Source organism: Falco peregrinus, chromosome 5 (assembly GCF_023634155.1).
Source record: "Falco peregrinus isolate bFalPer1 chromosome 5, bFalPer1.pri, whole genome shotgun sequence".
Lineage (NCBI taxonomy): Eukaryota > Metazoa > Chordata > Aves > Falconiformes > Falconidae > Falco > Falco peregrinus.
In genome coordinates, this window is record NC_073725.1 from 30,952,926 (window position 1) to 30,975,450 (window position 22,525).

The window sequence follows — 22,525 nt, forward strand, 5'->3', positions numbered from 1 at the left end:
TCCCTCTTCAGAATTTATTAAAGGCACACATTTCACAGCAGCTTTGAGCAAGTGTAAGCCAGAAGGCCAACTGCATTTTATCTAGCGAAGTCTTAGCAGTCACCTTTTCAGATATGGCCCAGCTTGGCTTTCCAGCATATTCACCAGATGAGCTATAATTCAAGTGAATACAAATAAACAGCAACTCTGTTTTGATCCCGATTCCCATTCCAATAAAAGGCTGATCTCTCACCCTCTCTGCCACAGTGGGATGCAGAACATTATATGTGCTGACAGGAGGGCATAGAAGAGCTGCGCCCAAGGACAGGGCTTCATCGACTGTTTAAGCCAGCACCGGTCAGTGTGCCACTGAGACCTTGGTCTAGCTTTTCTGCTCCTTGGGATGCTCATTTCGACCTCCACACTGCCCCTTCCTTTACATGGGTAAGGAAAAATGACATACTTTAAAACTAGCAATGCAAAGACTACGTGGTTTAAAACTGAGTAAAGGAGAGTGTTCTTCTGGTAAGACCTGCTTTGCTGATCAATGGCAGTGACAATCTGCTCATGTTCCACACCTCCTTCTTGCAGCCGAGAAGCGTAAGGAGTGTGCAAACCAAATCTGGACAACATTATTGGACTTAGTGGCCTTCAAGAGTAGGATTTACTCTTGAAATGGACCTAAAAATCCATTTTAAAAATTCCAAATTTATGGGGCTTATTTCCTACCTGGAAGATTTCATATGAAGAACCATCTTTTAATAACTGTATGAAAAACCGATACTCACAGGACACACCTCCTTTGACTCCAGAAAGCTGGTCTGGCGAACAGAGATACGGACATGCAATTCTCTTAATTGCCAGTGTGAACCCCTCAGCTACACAGAGAAAAGTCTCAAGAACAAACTGTTCCTACAGTCTAAATATCCAAGAAATACAGCACACATCTAGCCAAGCTACAGAGTTAAAAAGTCAAATCTCGCACAAGAAACGTACCAGTTTTCTTCACAGGCTTTGTTACATGTAGGACAATATTCACACAAACGGCCAAAGCTTCTCGGGTCTGTGCACTCACACTTTCCACATACACATTTTCCTCTTCCACTGCAAATCTGACCCTTTGAATTCAGGCAGTGCTTTGCCGATTGTAATGAGCACTGGCAACGGTCACCTTCCCAGCCAGCAAAGCATTTGCATGTACCAGCTTCACATTCACCATTACCTACAACATAAGGTAAGTCTTGAGTCATATGCTTTTATGAAAACATAGAAAGTAAATGTTTATTTGCAGATTTTGCATTGCTGGTGAGCTATTATAGACCTTGGTTTGCTAATTCGTTTTTTAAGTTAACAATCTGGGCTGAAATTATCAGCATGACGCATACTTATGGCTGCTCTTTGCTGTTGAACAAAAGCTGCTACCTTGATGTCATCCTAAAACCTTTTACCAGATTTTTCCCCTGTTGCCTTGGATCAAAGCAGTGGGGATTAAAAATTACACAACAATCAGGAAAACAGTCTTCAGGCAAAGTAAACAAACTTCTCCTTAGTAAGAACGCATTCAAATCAAATAAACAGCAAGATTCAGTGGAGGAAGGAATAATAACTGCATATGCCAGGTTGGGTTTTTTCTTCTCTTTTCAGAAGCACACATGACAGCACTGCTTTTCTGCCTCTTCTAAAGGGCAGGCGACTGAGCTGGACAGGTGGATACGCTGTGCTTATGAACTGTAGGTTGTTTAGTAAGAACTTAAAATGCACAGCCTCAAGGATTCAAAGGCTATGAAGAACCTCTGATGGCCTTTACAATTTTCCACGCAAAGCAGTGGGAGCTTTAGGGCAAAACCCATGTGTTTTCCATGTTGTAGCATTTACACAGGTGCACAACTGACATCCTGATAACGGTTAGCCATATTTTTACAGTGTGTGAGAGCTCCTTTAGGAAATATAGAAATAGAAAGTGCATAAAGCACAGGCAGGTGTAGCAAATCTCATGAGGTCTCCTCAACTGTGCCTCAGCAGTACCCAAGTTTCACACAGACTGTGATGGCCCTTCTTGTGCTGCAGGGATCCACAGAGCAGCTGCAGGGAGACAGTCCCATCAAACAGAAAGGATTCCCTAAGCGGGAGTGAGGCCAAGGTAAAGGCTGCCCCATTTTTTGCCTGGGCTGGGCAAAATGGAGTGGAAAAGGGGCTCATCAGACATACCAGAGCAAGGCTCTGCACTGGAAAACATCCCACAAAGAGGCACACTGCTCAGCCATGGCCCTGAGCAGCAGGTTCCCCTTGTGGTACCCTAGGGCAGGACTTCATCACAGGTGACAGTCTCCAACACCTCTTAGACAAAGCTCTTCCTGCCTCCCAAGCTGACCAGGGCACCACATCTCAGGCTTTAGGAGCTTGTAGGTTTGAAAGGTCTGCTTACGGTTAAGAAATAGCAAATTTGCAAAGTGGGTTGGGAAGAAGAGTGAGAAGATGAATGGTAATACTTTGTGTTGGAATGAAGTATTTAAAGAAATAGGTAACATTATTTCTCTTCATTTTATGTGAAGTTCATGATCACCAGCAGAGGAAAACCAAAACAACTTTACTTAAATCCCTAGAGTTAATCTCAATTTATCCAACTGTGGTCAAAAAAATTGATCGCTCAATTCACTCATTGGTCAGTATACAGTGAAATGAAAGCAGGCAGGACAGGAGTACAGATTTTAAAATACTTAATTACTTCTGAGGGGAAAAAAAAATTCTGGTCGAGATACAGTAATGATAAGTGATTCAAACCCATTTTCCTTAGTAACACTAACTTAAGAAGTAGATGTTTTGCATTTTTCATTTCTTTAAAAACATAAAGTAGGCCACAAAAAGAATAAGAATTTCTAACAGTTCTCCCTGTTGATGTTTCACTTATACTCTCCTTTTTGGAGCAGGTGTTCAGAACCGTGTTAGCATATGTATCAGTATTTGAAATCAAGTGTCACTGTATCTCTCACAAGACTGATTTAGGGTGTTAGAAAATTTGAACCTCATCTGGAAGTTTTCCTCCTATTTTCTTCCTTCAGTCCGGAAGATTCCTTCCTAATATCTTCGTATCTCATATTCCCATTAGACTGAAGTGTATCTTACTTTCTGGAATAATGATACTGTTTTATCTGAGATATCAGTATTATTACTTCTGAAGAAGTTTGAGATTTAAATCTTAAAATCTAAGACAAAATCTAAAAACTAAACTTTGAAAAAACTCAGTAAAGCCCCCAAAAAGCAGTGCTTGAAGTTTAGAAGACAGTGCGTACCTCTGTGGTGAAGAAAGCCCAGAAGCATGGATTCCTACCAGGCTGTTCAGGACATTTCACTCACTAATTCTGCACACACAGCTCTTGTACTTGACAGCTTTATATCGTTGTTTTCAGCTGCATCATGTATATGAGCTTCAGAACACAAACCAAAGAAAACCAAAACAAAAAACAAAAGAGAAAATACAGGCAGAAACTCTGTAGCTTACCAGAACATAAGTGTCCCTGATGATACGGGCAGGAAAAATCATCCATTTCACAGTACTTGCCATATACTTTGCCTAGCTTGTTTTTGTAGCAGAAACATTTTCCGTCTATGCAGTTTCCTCGACCACTGCAGATGGGCTGGTCCCAGTACTGTCTGCACCTCTCAGAAGGAAGCGTCTCTCTATTAGAGCTACAGCTGTTGTCACTGCAATGGGACTGTTTGTCATCAGAAAAAGTTTCATCAGCCCATACTCTTTTGTGCCTTGCACTGTCTCCATCCTGACAGGCACAGCTTTTCTGCACACTAACGATGGCGGTTTCATTGAAACCAATAGGCTTAAGTATTGCATATTTTTTTCCTCCAGTTGTATCACATCCATTCATTGTAACTGATACATTGAAAAGTACCTAAGAAGAAATAAAGACAGACTTTACATCATTATTATTTCCTATAATTTTTAACACATAAGTAAAGTAGCATCTTACATTGTATATGAGCGTGCACTAGCTAATAATAACAAAATACACAGTGGCCATTTGTCAAATATGATACATCAGTAATGACAGGCATCACAAATATAGTTAAAATCCTAACAGTAGAAGACTGACAGAAGTCTACTTTTCATGTTAAGAAAGCATAATCACAAAATACAGGTTTATTACAAGTTAAATAGTAATAGAATTATCCTCCTCCTGTTATTATTTAATTTATACATTCTGTTATAATATAGAAATACTCAGATGAGAATTAGGACTGGATTGAGCAAGACAATACACCAACAGAAACAGATACTCTTTCCAAAAAGAACCTATAATGAATGTTATTGCTGCATAAATGGTCTGTGCAACTAGAAACCACACATTTTTTTTGGATGGCCCTATCTACTCCTAAAAAACCACAGAAATAGCGTACACCTTAGTAGCATCTTATTTTTTCCCAACCCCTGCGATGGGGACAGAGCAAGAGAGTCCGGCTACTCTTGCTGTGGTCCTGGGCAGACCAAGTGCTGCTTCAGGGCGGACCCAGTGCCTAGTTCCTGGCCGTGTCATGGCCATCACCACTATGCCGCAGGTCCTCATCCCAGTAGTGCCCATGGCAGCAGCAGCCCCTGTGGCTTTCTGGAGTCCTGGCACAGGACCCTGGATCATTTTCGTGGCTAGATGACTGCCATAGTGTTTACATCAATTGCTACTAAAAGTCTTTGAAAACTCTGGTGTTTGATACTTTCACTGGATAGCAATCTTGCATTTCACAATTGTCTGGGGGGATTTTTTGACCAGTAGGCTTCTGACAGGGTATTCTCACTAAAGCTATTTAGCCTGCTGACAGAAAACAACACTTCTTCACCTCCTCACAGAGAAAATATAATCAAGAGGAAAAGGCAAGAAAGGAGCCCCTGAGAAGCAAATACCTTTACTATTTACCATCAAAGAACACAGATTTCCAAATTAAAAAAAAAAGAAGAAGAACCTAAGAAACTGATTACATATGAGGTTGAAATTACCCGCAAAGACTAAGACCATTCATCTCTCATCACTGTCTCCCTACCCCCCCAGCTGCACCCCCACACAAGAACAGCCAAGCCCTTGGGGACAATGGTGGCTTTGTGGTGAGCGGGGTTGCGGCTGCCTACAGGGACAACAGGAGAAGAATGCTATGCACAAGCATGTGCTTAATGTCATATTGAGGGGGCACAGAGGCTTTGTCTTGCCCTTTGCCTTTCTTCTTATTTCTCAAAATGCATCACTACACACATAAGCCCTCAGCTGCATGAGACCCTCTCGAGCAGGGGACTTCTTCCCTTCAGTTACAGGGCAAAAGTGTGGCTATGTAGCAATTAATTCATATGGCAGGTGTGTATCATGAAGGGGGGACAGGCTGCAGCTAGAGAATGTGCTTTTTGTTCACCACAGAGCCCTGCTAGGAAACATCATCTTCGTGCACAATGCAGTACTGGAGGAATGCAAGGGAGATGAGAGGGGATAGCAAATCATGTCTTGGGTACAAATTGTAAAATTTGATGGGTCTGAACACAGCAGCAGAAAGATTAAACGTATTGCGACTAAATAACTGCAGCACTGTGAACGCTGACACTCACTAATAGCCGAAGTTAGTTTTGCACCCTGAAGAGGCAGGATTCTTCCTGAATATAATACACTTTGTGTTTTGGTAAAAAAAGGAAGGAAGAAGGATTAGACAATGAAAGGAATGTGAGAATTAAGGAAAAGCATTTTGCCTGTAAACAAATACTGAAAGGAGGATTTACGGTTAAAATAAATTAATCTCTTGAGGATGGCTCATTTTCAACAGCAGTAGAGGTTTAGGACCACATGCAATCTTTTACAATCAAATGCCTTGGCTTTTTATTAAAAAGAAACAGATATAAATATTTTTCTTTTCATTAAACAGAACAAATTCCAGCCCTATTTCTTATGACATGCACAGGGAACAACAATGGAGAATAGAGTTACGAAGAAAACCAGCAAACCTTCCTTAAACTGGAGAAGCTAATCAGCTGCAAGTCACGCAGACCAAATTCAGAAGAGCATAAAATACATCTAAATTAATGTATTTAAAATTCAGATATTTAATCTACTGATTAGTTTTGCTATTTCTACACACAGACACAAGCAAAATCATACCAGCTGAGACATATGTACATGTCAAGAAGGAAAGAACTCCTTGACCCTGCTCTCCAACAACACAGACCTCTTCCTGGCAAGCTCAATGGATTACTCTACTAGTCCAAGCAATTAAATAAATATATCAAGGATGGAGAGGTTGTTCTGGGAAGAAAACCATGTTCTTTACATTAGCCAGATATCTTCCCCTGTGTTTTCATGGTAGATGATGCTCCAGTTTTACAACTCATTTAATTCTGTAGGCGGCACCAAACCAAATGGGGATAAATAATTTTATTAATTTGATTTATAAAATAACTAATTAAAATAACTCTGACTGTGCATGAAGACTGCTAAAGCAAGGAAAGGGAAAGGTGGCATCCAGTACAGACCCAAGGAACACAAATTCCAGTGATTCCTTTGTATGGGTGATTATCTTTCAACCTCTTTACATACAGATTTCACCACAATGAACATGGTCATTGTGCCCAGTGGAGGACAAAGCAGGGGAATTTTAATGGACTTAGCTTTCAGGAAAAGCTTTGAGCCTTAGTTCACGAGATTAGTGAGAATTAAAAAAAGATTCAGGAAAAGTAAGACCAGAGAATAATAGAGAGTCTGTGATAATTAATCATATGAATCCATTTTCAGTTAAGCAAATCCCTAGAAGATTTCACACCACTGAAGCCAAACCAAACAGAAAAACAAGTATTCCAGTTCCTTGAAGAATGAGAGCTATCAACATACTTCTTCATTATATCCCACATTTTTACATCCTTCCATGCCAGTCTTCTTACTTCCATCAGGACAGATCGCAGTGATTTTGAAATGAAGACCTTGGATCTGGTTATCCACTTGAATTTTCACTTCAGAGATTAGTTTCTGTAACCAGAAAACAAGTTTTAGTCACGTTGCATCTCAACATATAATGTGCATTAGTGACTAACACCAAGTATGGCGACTATGTCTGACTGAAAATGCAGAAAGCTTGTCTGTGTGAATAAAGGAATGAATTAAAGCATTGTTTCCCATATAAAGACCCGATTACATTCCAAATACACACAGCCAGTGAACTGTTAATTCTGATAAAAAGGATTACATTTTCCAGATAAAAACATTTTCAGCTTTTCTAAAATGGTTTTGAGACTATTTTTTGCAATTTGAATATCTATTCTAACTGTGTGCAACAAAAACTGCTTATTGTTTAAGAGACAACACTGCCTTTTAGCCACACATTTAAAATAAAAAAGTACACATACATACAACTATTGTTATCCAGCAGAAAAGGTTCCTAATTGACTTGACACTTTATAAAATTCTGATATTTTGCATCTGTCTTGGAAAAGTTTTCTCTGAACAAACCTTAGGATGACTGAAAGCCTGTTGGGACTATTCTTACTGACTAACTTCAGTCAGCTAGGACTATATAAGTCAACAACTGGTTGATTCCCTCTAGAGTTTGTTGCAATATGAAATAATGAAAAAGCTAGCTACTTTGCAACTTGTATTTACTACATGCTCTAAAATGCTACTTCCTTCCAAGAAGAAATGTTGCTTCTTAACCTTTTAAAAATTCACTAAAGCTCTGTACAAACTTGTAAGCTGAAAATTGCACAAAGATATTATTAAAATTCCTGGCATATTACTATTTAAAAAATTAGTTTAGTGGGATATTTTTACTGCTATAAATGGCTATTTAATTACATGAATCTGAACACATGTTTATCTTAGTAACTTTTTGAAAATTAGTGACTCATCGCTGGCTTTTTAGACAGGGATTTTCAGCCAGGGTTTTCCACAACTAAGCCTAAGGTTTCCTTGCCTAGAACAAGAGTGCAAGAGGCCCACTGTCATCGAACATCAACACTATATTTATTTTCTTATCTAAGTACTTTTGCTTTCAAGAAGGCAAAACATTCAAGCCCTGTTCACCATGTGTTTGTATATTACAAGCCCCTAAAAGTATGATAAAAATCTAAAACTATCAAGTCCAATGAAGTTTAGGATGGGAAGGAAGATACTGTCTAAAAAATGAAAATAAGGCAAGAGCAAACTGGGGGTGGATGGAGCAGGAAAGTCCCACAGAATCTTCCATTGAACTAAATAATTATTTTGTAAATTTTCATTTCCTCTCCTTGAATGTTTGCCCTGCACTGCGCTCTGAAAACCAGGATACAATTTAGGATGGACAGTGTAAAAGTGCCATGCAAAAGGATATGATCATCAACATTTTTTGCCAGTACTTTCCTGCAAACCTCCATATTCAGAATGATATTTCTTGATTTTATAAGAGAAAGTACAGTATCAGTGAGAAGTCCTCTGCAGTTTGATCACACCTAACCTCCTCTGCTTTTGAATGTATTTGCCTTCTACACAATGTTTCCAACATGACAGTAAGAAAAATGTGCACAAACCCACTCTATTGACTAGGAACAGAGATGTGACTTGGTTCTTCGTTATAGCCAATTTGCTGAAAGCAAACAGCCCGATTTAGGTGGTTAACCTTGTACAATGGAAAATTTCAGCCACCATGTCCAATAAATTAAAAATAATGTAATACAAGTTCATACCTTGCATATAGCTTTGTAACCGATTTTCCAGCTTTTGGAACCTGCATTTTTGTAACTTGCACACCTTAACAGCATTCAACTATTTAACCCATGATGTTCATTTTGATGCTGCCCTGTGGACTCCCTGTGCCGTACATCAAATGTATGCTACCTGGCTTCATTTTCAAAGCTGTTTATGCCCCCCTCTTCCCAGGCTATCTTTCATTCATTATCAAGATGCCAATTTCCACTTTCAAGCTTCCATTCCCTGTAAAGCATTTGTGGAAAACAACTTGATGCTCTTTCCCATACTATTATTTTCTCTTTCCTGTACTATTACTTTCAGTTGAGAACTCCAGGCAAGATTTCACAAAGCCATTTCCATTGTTGCCTCTCAAATTCCTATCAAAACTCTTCTTTACTGTCCCACCTCAAAACTCCAAGTTATTACGCTACTTCATGCAGTGCAAATCCTGCTTTCCACAATATCCACTGTTGTCAAACTATCTCATTGTACATTCCCACCTGTTGTCCATTTTCTAAGAATGATGCTGTAAACCCCTCTAGATACCACACTGTCTTTTTGCTCTGAATTCGTATGGTGCCTAGACAGTGGTGTCTGGTCTGTAGCTAAAGAACTGAGATGCCAAAATTCAAATAAATCAGGCATTTCTTTTGAAGTTATATGGCAGCAGGTGCAGACAACCAAAAAAGCGTATTTAGAAGCATCCTGAGAAAGGAAAAAGTGCTAGCCCTTGGCTTTGAGACCTGACAGCCTGCGAAATTGAGAGCTATCGTGGGATAGTGTTACCCACCAACCTGGACACTCATAAAAGTAGGGAAATTATCCTTGTGGACTTCAGATTGAAACCAGGTTCCTGGAAATTCAAACTTTAGACTATGAAAGGTGAAGAATCCCTGTACAAATATGGTGTACAGCATTGTCACTCTCATCATACCTGATAGGCCTCCACCACCAAGTCATTGAGATTTGCTGCTTGTGATTCTATCTGTCTTGCAACAGTACCAGGCAACAGAGGTAACAGATCCTATAAAAAATACAATCATTTATGCACAGTTTTAATTTTTAATATAAATATTGTGCTTTCAAAATTGGAAAAAAAAATCAGGTTTCTAACCTACTTTATACCAATGGAACTGGCTTCCTTGAACTGCAAAAATAACGTTGATGTTATTGTCAATCAATTTTTCAGAGAGCTGCCCAAGAGATGGATGCTCCTGCAAAATATAACAGAAAATAAGACTGCAAATTAGTATGGAAAAAACCTTATTTTTCACATATGACACAATAAGGAATTCCAAAATTACCCCAATCCTTATTTCTAAATGTACAGAGAATTGCCAGGCCTATATCCAAAAGAAGGTGGGACCAACCAAATAAATGGATCATGACAAAAAAAAAACCCATCAGGGCATCAGCCAGTCTGTGACAGGCTTATCTGTTGTCAACTATGCAGGGATGCTGCACAGTGGGAGGACTCATACAGTACTATGTATTGGTTTGAGTCTGATGCTTAAGAAATATGGATATAATGTTGTCCATGGCCCACCTAGAAGAATAACAAGATTCCTGAAAATGACAGGTGGGTTCTTGTGCAAAAGGCAGTGAGAAAGTACAACACCAGGGCACCAAGATAAGGTGCACTTCTTGGAAGAGCAAGGAGAGTAATTAAAAGTTTGTTTCTCAAAAATGTATTTTGGCACCAGGGATCAGACACATCGGCTAAATGCAGCCACTGGGTCAAGTTCTAGCAGTGTCAATATTCTGTACGTGTCTTACTTATGGCTGACAGCTTTCTCCTTCTCTGTATGTTCAAGACCTGCCTTATGAGTGATGCCTCCAGTCCTCACTGTGACGACCTGCTACATTTTCCTGACCATGCTTGTGCTTGAAGAAGGTAGCATGACTTCCACGTCCCTCCCCAGTAATGACATTGCTCTATTTGGTGAAGTACCTATGACGGCATGTCCTGTGCCAGTGACCTGCCCTTCTACACTTCTCATTGATAGATCTGACATGGATTTGAGAACAAGAGGTGCACTGCTGTCCCTTCATCCAAGATCTGGGGAAGCACAAGGCTGGCTGTGTGGTCCCAGTGGGCTTTGTACACTTTCGTACACCCTATGTGAGATCCCTCCAGCTCCAGTACTCTAAAAAAACTGTATCTGAAAGTCACCGCTTATTTACCATACATTTGTGAATATTTTTAAGAAGTAAATTCAACACTTAAAATTCATGACTAAGCATAAAGAACTGACTGGGGCCTTGGCCTGTGTCTCCCCTTACAGAGATTGCATCTGAACACCTCCGGTTACATCAGGTCCTTCAACCTCTTTCCCCCACATACTTCTGCTGTCTTTATCTGTCTGATATACTTAACCATCTGTACCATATTGTCTTGCTCTTGTACAAACAGTTTCCCTGCACAATTCATTTCTCCTTAGAGTGCCACTTGTTACTCAAGGCACCCTGCAAGTCAGCTGCTCTCCTAGCTGACTGCCAAGACAGCTGAGAAAGTTATGCAAGGGGACAAAATCTGTTTTCCATCATATTGCACCATTATAAAGAGCCTCATATTGAAAGAACAAAGGAGTTTCTTGCTGCAGTTTGATCTCAGCCAGGGTTCACGCCTCTCTCAACTTTTCTACCCTTTGGTAAGAGATTATATTCCTTAAGATAAGTCATGAAAGGTAGGTAACAGCAATAAACAGGCGTTCTTACAGCTCTAGCGGGGGAATATGCCATATATGAGAGTCCAGCAAGTATGCATTCCCACTATGGAGCAGTTGTGGGTGAACTGTTGTGGCAAGCAGTGGCACTGTTGTCATTTTCAGTAGCCCAGAATGCTAAGTCCTAAGCCCTCCTTCCTTCTCCATGGTCACAGAGCACAGTGGTGGGACCTCCATTGTACTGCCCAAGCCTACAGGCCACATGCAACTGGCCGGCAGGTCACAGACACACCAAGTAGTCCCAGGACATGGGTGAGTGAAGCCAGATGTTCTGCAAATACCTCCTGCATTGTAAATGTGTGAATTGACAGATCATGAGATGGTGGTCAAATAAGTCAACCTTCTTGCTTAAGACATGATACTAGACATGTCGAATTCCAAAAAAGTGGCTGCTCAACATCTGTGCAACTAGTAGTAGAGCTCTGGGATCAGTGGTATCAGAAATGGGTTTCCAAGCCCTCATGAAACAAAAACTTATTCAGATCAAGCTCACTGAAGTCAAGAGATGACATGCATAGATGTGCAAGGGTTGCCGGGACTGGATCAACAAACTACCTAGTCTGCTTACAAGTATCTACTTATCAGCTCTTAACTAGAGTGCCCAGCTTGGTTAGCAGTACATTAGTCTCACTTCAGATCAGAAAGAAAATGTTTCTTTTTATTACAAGAGAGTTTAAAAAAGGGCATCCACAGACCCACTCTGTCTTTTTCATTTTAAGCATGTAAAGAGATGACATAAGGAACTCTTGGTCATTCACGGAACCTCACTTTGCTTCCTATGAAAACCTTGCTGTACTTTACGTGGTTTTATCTTATCTCTTCCTACTAGTGCTAAGGTGAATGTGCTTTCATTTTAGATCATCTTTCCTGTTCCAATTACATAATTTGTTTTATTATTTTAACCTACTGTGTTAAGCTGAGAACTAATACAGATTAACCAATACAGTTAACCAAGCACAGATCTAATTAAAATGGACTAGATTTCTTTCATGTCTTATGCTTTTTTGCTGACCTCTGTGCGACTGCTTAGCAAAAGTTAGAAAGAAACAGGCAGAAATTAACTAACTGGAAACACTTCTGATGTAGAGGCTAAGCTTACACAAATAAATAAAGCAAAGTCCTCTTAAATGGCACAAGGAGAAAATGAAAATACACCAAAATGCAATCTTGTGAAGACTTCCAGAAGCTAAGAATCAAAGTAGAAAAACAATGTGATAATAAATGGCTCTTTAATTTATCATAGCACAACAAAATTGCATCAGTAAGGAATAAAAAAGCAAAAATATGTTTCATATGATGTATTTTTTAAAAAACTGACAGCCTTTCATGACATTTCATTTAAGTATCAAATAGTCTTTTTTTTTTCTCCTCCTGATTTTACTTGTTCTTTATTGCTCTCTGTAACTAAAATAATCACATATACCACTGAGAAGAAAAAAAAGCAGGAAATGAGTACACCTACCATTACTACTGTGTCATGACAAATCTACTCCAGAAAATATGTAATTCTGCATGCCCACTGTTATGTAGGTGTGCCAGAATTAGCCCCTGGCTGAAAAAAAAAAATGGGCTAGCAGCCAGAAGGACCAAAATGTGCCACCACAGATTTAAGCATCTTTCAAGGTCATTTAATTTGACTGGCTAAAAAGACTATTTTATTTCATAAAAGCTATCAATAGAAATTATTATGGAGATTTCTTATTCTATAAAATCTTATTCTAGTAAAATCATGATCTTTCAGACCAGAATCCAGAGTATCAATTAAAATACTTTCTTCAGTCAGCCATCAATCTATCATAGTTGCTTAGAAAGAGATTCATTAATTTTGTCTTTATTTTATATTGGTGAGTTTTTCCAGCTGCAACAGAAGTTCATTTCTCAAGTTGGACAGAAAATAAATATAGGGTTTTTTTTCTGAAACAGACAATGTCTTTATTACCAAAGGAATCCTGAACACCAGAGAAAGATTTGTACCTTCATCAACTGTTTAATAAGCAGAGCAAAACTCCTCTCATTTATAGCACTGCAACCGGGCGGGTGGGAAATCAAGATAGGGACACCATGACCTGTAAGTATGCTGTGCTTTGGGAAAGGAAAGTTTCGGCATTATCTGCATTAAGGAGAACGAAGTAAGGGATTGTTTTTATTTCAGGGACACTGTAGGAATATTGAAACTGAACAGGCTGGCTAGAGGGAAATAAATAATCCTGACATCTGTGAGGGAATATCCAAGAGGTGATAAGAGGGAGTATATGAATGCAAGAACATCAGATATTGGAAATCCAAACAACCTTCCTGTTAGCACAGGCTCAGCTCCCTCCTCCACTCAGCAAGGTCCTGAACACCCACCAATTCCCAGAAACCTCCTGTACTTCATGATCACACACCATACAGCATCTGCTTCACGCTGCCCCACCATCCTTATAAACACTGGTTGCTGGGATTAGATTCAAGTCTAGCCTAATTTACATGTAGCCCTCGCTGACTTCACTAGCACATTGCTGGTTTGGGCTGAACACAGGCTATATGCTTAAAGTGCATCTAGCACTGAGAATAAAACTGTAATCTGCTCTAATGGTACCACAGCTCATATTTCTGCTTTCTGGTGATTACATGGCAATTAAGTAGTGATTCATGTTTCTTAAATAAGTGATTCATATTTACTTAAGGAAATAGACAAAGCAATTTAAAAGTACAAATCTTAGAAAAAAAATATCCTTTTTTCCAGTCACTGAGTCTTGAAGGAATTGTTTTGAAAGCTAAAAATATCTGCTGAAGGCTTTTTATTTTGCTACAGTGGATTTAATGCAACTTTTTGCACAGGTATGTATTACCATGCATTGGCTTTATACTGTGAGTTTCAAACATATTTAATGCTACATCACCACAGCAAAGCTTTGTGGCACAAGTATATTTTCTAGTCCATCATGGTTTAATTAGATAATCACTGTGTACGTCTTCTGTTTTACTCTTACCAAGCTTTTTCAATCAATGTGACTATGCATCTTCTGGCCATAAATCATGACCACTACCTTTGTCTTATTAGCAGGATTGTGCAATTCTTACATATTACTGGCTGCTTCTTGTGCAAAGTATCACACCAGACACTTCCTACTTGTCTTTTATACAATGTGTGTGATTTTTATGAGATGGTAATAAAAAACCATACCAAAACCAGTGACATATCCTCTGCTCTGTACTGCTGTCTCAGACTCCAGAATACTTTATCCCAGACAAAAAGAATGTCAGTATTTCCAGGTGATTGATTCTTCATTTCACAACTTGCCTAGCTGGGAAAATACTATTCCAATAACTGAAATAAAAGCAATGCTTTGACAGCAATCTAAAAACCTCCTTTACAGTCTTACACTGCTTCTCTGAAGGCAGAATCTATGACATATACCTTACCATACTCGTAGCTTTGATGTACACATTATCTTTCAAATGACAGTTTCCATCATGGGGAATTACGATCCCTGCTAATTTACTATCAAGTGCCAGATGGGAAGTTTGATCTGTCATCACAAGAAGCAGTCGTTTTGCTTCTTTACGCCATCCAATATGGCTCTAAAATGAAAACAAAATTAAGCATAAGAAAGCAGTAACTACATATTTTCTAAACCAATAATCAACAAAATGAAAAATGAACGTGAAAGTCTATGCTCAGACTCATTCCCTCCTAGCTCTGAATCGGGATTAAGCTTCTTACAACAGCAGGGATAATAAGTACAGAGGGGTGTGGTGTCTTCCAGCTTACACACTAGGCATCAGCCTCCCTCAGACAACACTAGACAGCATTCCCCCAAAAAAGGGGTATTTTAAGTTTTATATGTAAACAGGTTATATTTTAAATAATCCCAGATTCTCCTCCAGCACCGTAGAAACTTCTTGCTCTTAAAACTCCATCATTTCACTTTGTCACTTCAAGACTCCTCCTACCTATGTACCTCACAGCAACCCGAATTTTAAAGTAGCTTCATGTCCTAACCTGCTACCTCTTGCAACAGTGATGTCCTGGTTAAAGCAAGATGGAGCATGTTATAAAGTTCTATTGTAGGGAAAATGAATGCACATTAATATAAATTATAGTTCATGATGGTCATTATGAATGGCACATTGTTCTCATCCATTTTGGTTCACAATTCAGTTAGCAGGAAAGACTTCATTCTCATGAATGTTTCCATTCTATTGTTTTTGGAAGCACTTATTCTAGAGTTCACATGTCTTAAGTGTGGAGTATGTCCAATGAGAAACACTGAATTTTAAGAGATTTTTCCAAAGCTCCAGAATAATTTGTGATCACAATGTCTATGAAAAGTGGCTTTTATTTACCTGTTTTACCGCTCATCAGAATTTGAAAATAAAATTGGGCCAAACTTCATTTTTAGCAGTTTGGATTACTTTTTGTCCTTAAATCATTCTACTGCTCCAACAACAAGAATATGAAGATACACAGGATAGAATTGTCCTGACATCATCCCAAGAGATGAGAAACACCCCAAGCCTGTGATCTGGACAGGAGTTGAACTGCTTTCTTTAAGAGGACAAGGAAAAGTAACTTACAAAGCATTAGCAAACCCACAAATTGGCCAATTTTCATAATTTCTGTTGCAGTACTATGCATAGAAGAAAAACAACATGTAAAATAGCCCTTTAGAGCAAGCAAATTCTTATCATTTAATATGCTTATACCTTGGGAACTACTGATGCAAATCTTTTCCATCCTTTTCTGCGTAGGAAAGATGGTGATGAAATTTTATCGATATATGAAAATTAATTTTTAGTTGATTTGTATTGATTTTAAATATAAATTCTTTAAAAACTGAGATAACATTGAAATGCATTTGTTTTCCTTACCTGCACAAGCAGATACCAAACTGATCCTTCAGCTTTCAAATACATTCTTAAGTAGAAGAAATGTCAAATGGTATGTCTTCACTTAGGAACACAAGGAGGGCTTTAATGATTTTTGAAATCAATTTTGTAATTGACTGAAATTAATACATGTGTCTCTTCAAGCAAGAAGCAATTGCTTTCATCATCCATCCTATGTTGGTTAGGCTGGTTAAAGCCAGAATTTGAACAACATTATTAACCAATACTGACAAATATTTCCCTATGCTCTCCTTTTTCAGTTTCAATGGGAAACAGAAGTGTATAGCTAAGGGGGAAAGGATGGAAAAGGAGGAAGAAAATATTATCAGGCCTAGGACTGAGCACCATTGTAACCAATGTGTATATATATCTGTGTCTGAACTACCTTTTAGTCTTTTGTTAATAAGCTTCTTACCTGGCACACAGCTGCCTGGAGCATCGCATCAAAACCTCCTTCAGGTGTATCAATATTCCCAGAAATTTTTTGTTTATTCACTGCATTTCTGAATTCTGCTATATTGTCAGTTAGGGATAGCACATGAATATAACCATGAGGAGGCATACAGTCTAAATTATAATCACTGTACAAAAAAAAACAACAAACAAAACAAAAACCCAAAAGTCTAACACATTCCATATTTTCCATTTGAGGGAGATATAAATATCGCATCCCTACCAACCCATAAATCCTGCTACTAATGAAGAGGTATACATGCACAGTAAAAGCAACACTTAAAAAAAGAACAACTCCACATGAAATGAAACTTAGTGGGAATTAGTTCTAATTTATTATGAACAAATTTTTGGGGGGTATTTTATGTGAATTTATATAATATAACTTGATATACTAACAGTACATATATAGTGTTTCTGTACAGAATGAAAAGAAACACAACGTGAGTGATGGTATGATCTCAGAGAGTATATGATCGCTTTTGGAACATCTACGGAGCAGGAAAGCTTTGCTTTTCATTATCTTGAGAAAGGGCTATTACACTGCAACATTAAGACCCTTTAAAAGATCGCTACACAGGCTACTGGATCAAAACTCAAATAAAATTTAAGTCCCTACCTTTTCTAGTAGTAAGTAAATGTACATAAAAGAAATGTTGAGAGTAGTGACAGTTACCTCATTAAAGGGATGGGAAACTCCATTTTCAGTAACATCTTAGTTGTAAATGATACTTTTTGAAATTATGTATAAGGGAGAAAGTATGAAGTTTGACATAAGTAAGCTAATGCCACAGCACTTACACAGTTCGTTGCTCTGTGACCCATTTACATTACAGCAGTGGAATTTACAGCACAAACTGAAGTGCTCTTCTGATTCAGAGATGCTGAGCAGGTTTCAACTCACTTAACTTCTGTTGCATAAAGTGTAGGCATCCAGACTAAAACCTGCCAGCCCCCAACTCAATTCACAGTCAATGAAGAGAAACTGGCACTGTAAGGATTAATACCTCTGCAGATGTCTACTTCTAGGCAAAATGAATTGTGTCGTAGAAATGCTAATTTCCACTTCATTATATAGACAGTCTAGATGACTGTTTTATACATAATTTATATCTAACGAATTCCACTATTAATGCCCAATTCAAAACCCACTGAAACAGACTTCACAGAACTTTGGATGATGTCTTCCCAGGAAAGATAGTAACAAGCAAGAAGGTATGAACAGTTAATATTCACTTTTCCAAGAATTATGGTTTATAGAGATTTGAATTTGTTGTGAATAATCTTGTTCTCCAGGGCATTTTGGAAGTGATCCCTCACTTTATGTAAGTGTTGAACGCAAGGTATAAAAGACGTGGTATGAAAAAAGAAATGCAAGCCAGAACACCTTTCTTATTTAAAATGGGGGTTCATTCATATTACAACTGTGAAATTAGATCAGAGGATCACTTTTGTTCACTAAAGCTGAAAGAACCTGCATCACATCTACAAAAGCAGAGTTATAAGAAAAGAGTTAATGAATACATGATGATACTCCAGAAAAGTCCTAGGTCAGAAAGTAAAAAACTTTGTGAATAAATCTAGGCAATATATATCGAAAATAACTAAGAACACAACAGTTAACTATAAAATTAAATGCAAAACATCTTCAAATCTACCAAAGCAGCATGTTGTTTGGCATGTTTTGCTGAAGAACGTAAAGCACATTTTTTTCTGATACGGAAACAGTTTTTCTGGAATCACTCAACGAGATATTTCAGAAGTAATCATTGTATAACAATTTTCAGCATTTTCTTAGGAACTTTGCTGGAGAACCAAGGTATAATGAAACAAAGATAGATTCTGAAGAACCTTAAAAATAAATATGCATAATGCATATGTGTGTAATTAAATAATTTCTCAGTGGTACAGTAAATATACAGACTACATACCTGCACTGGTTATGGATTCTGCCTGGATGAATGCTAATATAGGGTGACACAGTTTTATCCACATAGGATCCAAATCCAAGTCGAAAATCAAGAGAAATATTCGCCATCTTTTTAGATAATGCAAATCCAACGGAATTTAGTTTTTCTATGTTGTTGTGCATAGAGGCCGAGACATCAACTAAATAATAAAGATCCACAGGGTATTTCTCGAGAGGACGAACTTTTAACATAAAGTTTGCTTCATTTCCTGATTCAAAGGAAACAAATAAGTTTATTTACTATCTTTGAATGGACACTCTTAAAAATACATCTATTTTTGCAGCAACCTCAGCACAAAATTGTTTGTGTCAGCAAGCAGAAAAACAAACAAGAGATCCTCCCATGAGTAAAGGAAACCTTGAAGCATCGTTCAAAAATAAGCCATAAAGGGGCTTTCTGCAGAACATCTTGCCTTTTTTTTCTTGCAGGAGCACTGTGCAATTTATTGTAAAAATCTGACTTCTCCCTATTCTCTTTTAAATTCTTGGTTGTGCAATCCCTTTGGCATAGTATCAGTAAGCAGTTATGACTCACAAAGGACACAGATCTGCATACAAATTGTGGTCAGTCTTCAGGGTTGACACTTCTAAGTAAGAAAGTAAGTAAGTATATCCTGCCAATAGTTTGTCAGAGGAGTCTGAAATTATATATGTACCATAAAGACAGCACAGCCTGGAAAACTCATGTAAATTATGCTTCAAATTTATACCAATCTACTTTCAAAGATTTGATGCAAAAACTTCGTAGGATCAAAATATTTTTTTTTAAAAAATAGGTTTTAATATTAAAAAAAAAAATCCATCTTTTGGCATATTCAAAACAGAACTCTTATTTCAGGATGACAAATGTCTGCCTCTCCTGCAGAACCTCATCACATTCTTGTATGTAAGAAAACTGTTAATGTTTTGGAAGCCACTAAAAATAGTCCCCATGCTTTTGCTTGCCTAATATTCTGTAATGCCAGCAACAAGAATGAAGTGACTGGAGTATGGGCAGCATAGGTACTGTCATGCATGACTCCAAATTGTTCATTATTTTATGTCGTCCAGAGTGTGAGCTCACAAAAGAAATGAGGGAGTAGGATCTTTGTGTGATGAATGCAGAATCTAATTCAGTATAATGCAATAAAGATACAGCAAAGGACAGGAGGAAGGGAGACATTATAGAAGAATTATGCAGGTTTTCAATAAAAGCTGTCTAAACACATTCAGAAACAAATTCACTAAAAGAAACCCACCAGAAATGTGACTTCTCTATTCATGACATTTACTAGTGCATATGACATTGCTAGATAACATAATTAAAGTACATGTAACAAAGGTCTCACCCAGAAAAGTTAAACATGCAAAGTACTTTCTTCCAGTGGTCTTTGAACATAATCCACCTGAAAATGTCAGGATTTGTTTGTAACAGGTGTTGCATGAAGAAAACAGAATTTCAGTGTGCTGTAACTTAACGTGTTTCCTCTTTGCCAATGTAAATTGAACTACTTTTTGTAAATGAGCCTTGCAGGTCTCCAGTTTGCATATATTGATACGCTGAGCGCAGCTTCTATTTTTTTCCCCACATAAATCCTGACAGCTGGGTATATATAAACAACGACAAAACTTCCCAGTACCAAAACAAAAACTTCTTTGTCTGCATGATTATACTCTATCAAATTTCTGTTTTGAAGCACAACTATAGCTGTATATCTGTGTACTTCCCTGGGGTATAAAATATGGGCAAGATGTCTATACATCTAAAGTTATTCTTCTGAAGCCCTCAGAATTTCAGTCTTCTGCCTCCCTGATGCAAGAACATCTGCAAAGCATATGAAACCCCAGACTTAATTTCACTATTTACTAGCAAAAAGTTTCATTAAATCAAATTTTAGAAAGCTAAGTTTTTTCTATGACTCCAGTATGCCTTTGGAAATAAATGTGATTACAGACACATCCAGAGCTAGCTTGGTTCTTGAGACCATTTCTCAGGACAAAGCAGGGTATCAGTTACTTCTTCGGAAAGACAATGGGGAAAGGAGAGGAACTGTTGAACTTACTTTCTCAGTTTTATTACTATAAAGATGGAAAACCAGGGTTCCTTTGTGCTTTACACTCATGTAGGCCCTTCCTTTTCCCCTTGTAATTGACAGAAAATTATGTTTTATACAATGAAAATCAACAAGATATGTTTCCTCTTCTCTTGATGTTTTTCTACCAAAGATTGCTCCCTCTTAAATGAAATATTTTTTTCTCCAACTATTGTTTGCATAAGAAAGAAAAAAAATAAATTTTATGATATGAAACATACCCTGCATCCGTTTAGATCACCTTCCACTTCTGTTGCTGGCTACAGCTATTTTAGAGCCAGAGAACAAACACTAATTTAACTTGAGTTCAGATGAGGGCAAATAGATATACTAGAAAATGTCAGATCCGTAAAGGGACTTGTAGGTTTAATTAGGGCCAGTTGTCTCACGTTTTATAAATTAAATGTTAGGCAGTGAATACCTAAGTCTCCTTTAGGAATCTGGTCCTTTCTCGTATATTGGCTTTGGTGTCTTTGTTGTTGTCTAATCAATACACTTCAAATAATCAAGAAGCTTATCAAATGGTAGAATTAAGGAATTCTAACTCAATTTACTTCCAGTAAGGAATACAGTTTATATGCATGTAAGGGAAAACTATTTGTGTAAGTGACTAAAGAAAAAGAATCACGAAACCACAACAGAAAACAGAAAAGACTACCTAAAATACCTTTCCCACTTATTACTTGCATTATTCTGACCTTCAGCTGTGTTTGACAGAAACACTTCCTGCCGAAGACTGTACTTGAATATGGGAGCGATACCATCATGGTCCTACAGTATAACGTTACAGCATTGTTCTTCAAAATAACTATTCCAGACACTTCTTCAAAAAGTATCTGTACTTAATACTATTATATTTAGTATAAATGGACTATAATAGCAATATGTTAGAGACAACCCAACCTGGACGCAGTTGGATCGAAACTTTTCCTGGTGTCACTTGTGTATTTGTTTCATGGTCACTGGGTATTGTGACACGAACTGTTGGATTTTCTACAAAATCTGATTGGCAGCCTCTTTTCATTAAGTTGAAAACAGTGTCACAGCGTCCCTTCTGTGTTGCATCGGCCATGAAATCCTGTTCAGACAAAAAGTACAAAAAAATCTGAGCTGAAAAAAACCCAACTGTAATATCTTCAAAAGAAAAACAAAATAATACTCTTTGAAACAATAAAATATGCTACTATAATTGCATAAATTGTAGAACGAGTTCATGGAAGCCATATGTTTCTAATAAGGGCAATTACAAAATATTTAAATTAGAAGTTAAACCTAATTGCCACAATTACTTTTTTCTACAAAGGACAAAACTTTTGTATGAGAAAGAGGATCTTGCACAATCAGAACAAGCTGACTTTGGAGAAAAAGGAAACTATGTACTGTCACTATGTCACTAAAAATGTTCTGTGCTATGCTATGAGTTAGCTATAGCAAGAAAGTGTCATTCACACAACATCAAAACAGATTAGTTTTCGGAGGAATCCACTGATATTGTTACTCAGGCTAATATTTAAAAGTAGCAGCAGAAGTCAGCTTTCAGTTAATCTAACCTGAATTTGTCTATCACAGAGGTTTAAGTTTCACCCCATACCCTATAGCAAATCTAAAGACCAGCTGGACTCTTATTTCAATCCCCAGAAAGAGGAAGCTATGTCTACGGGACTGGACAGTTTAAGATGCCACCAACAGAAAAAGGCCCTGTAACAACCAAAAAGTGTTTATTAGTAGGATGATCTCAGAAGCAGCACATCCTCTGTT

General features: G+C 37.8%; 1 protein-coding gene across 7 annotated transcripts in view; it reads right to left on the reverse strand.

The window, feature by feature from the left end:
* Window positions 1–22,525, reverse strand: part of ITGB8 (integrin subunit beta 8) — a 69,149-nt gene that overhangs the window by 29,448 nt on the left and 17,176 nt on the right. For all 7 annotated transcript variants that reach the window (XR_008747225.1, XR_008747224.1, XM_055804094.1 and 4 more), the window contains exons 3-11: window positions 21,671–21,845; window positions 18,658–18,904; window positions 16,689–16,854; window positions 14,807–14,965; window positions 9,791–9,886; window positions 9,607–9,696; window positions 6,846–6,980; window positions 3,479–3,884; window positions 976–1,201 (exon numbers count right to left, since the gene is read on the reverse strand). Coding sequence is in view for 5 of the 7 variants with exons in the window: in XM_055804090.1 (XP_055660065.1) it covers window positions 976–1,201; window positions 3,479–3,884; window positions 6,846–6,980; window positions 9,607–9,696; window positions 9,791–9,886; window positions 14,807–14,965; window positions 16,689–16,854; window positions 18,658–18,904; window positions 21,671–21,845 (1,700 nt within the window). In the remaining 2 variants the exon portion in view is untranslated. The remainder of the gene's footprint in view (window positions 1–975; window positions 1,202–3,478; window positions 3,885–6,845; window positions 6,981–9,606; window positions 9,697–9,790; window positions 9,887–14,806; window positions 14,966–16,688; window positions 16,855–18,657; window positions 18,905–21,670; window positions 21,846–22,525) is intronic.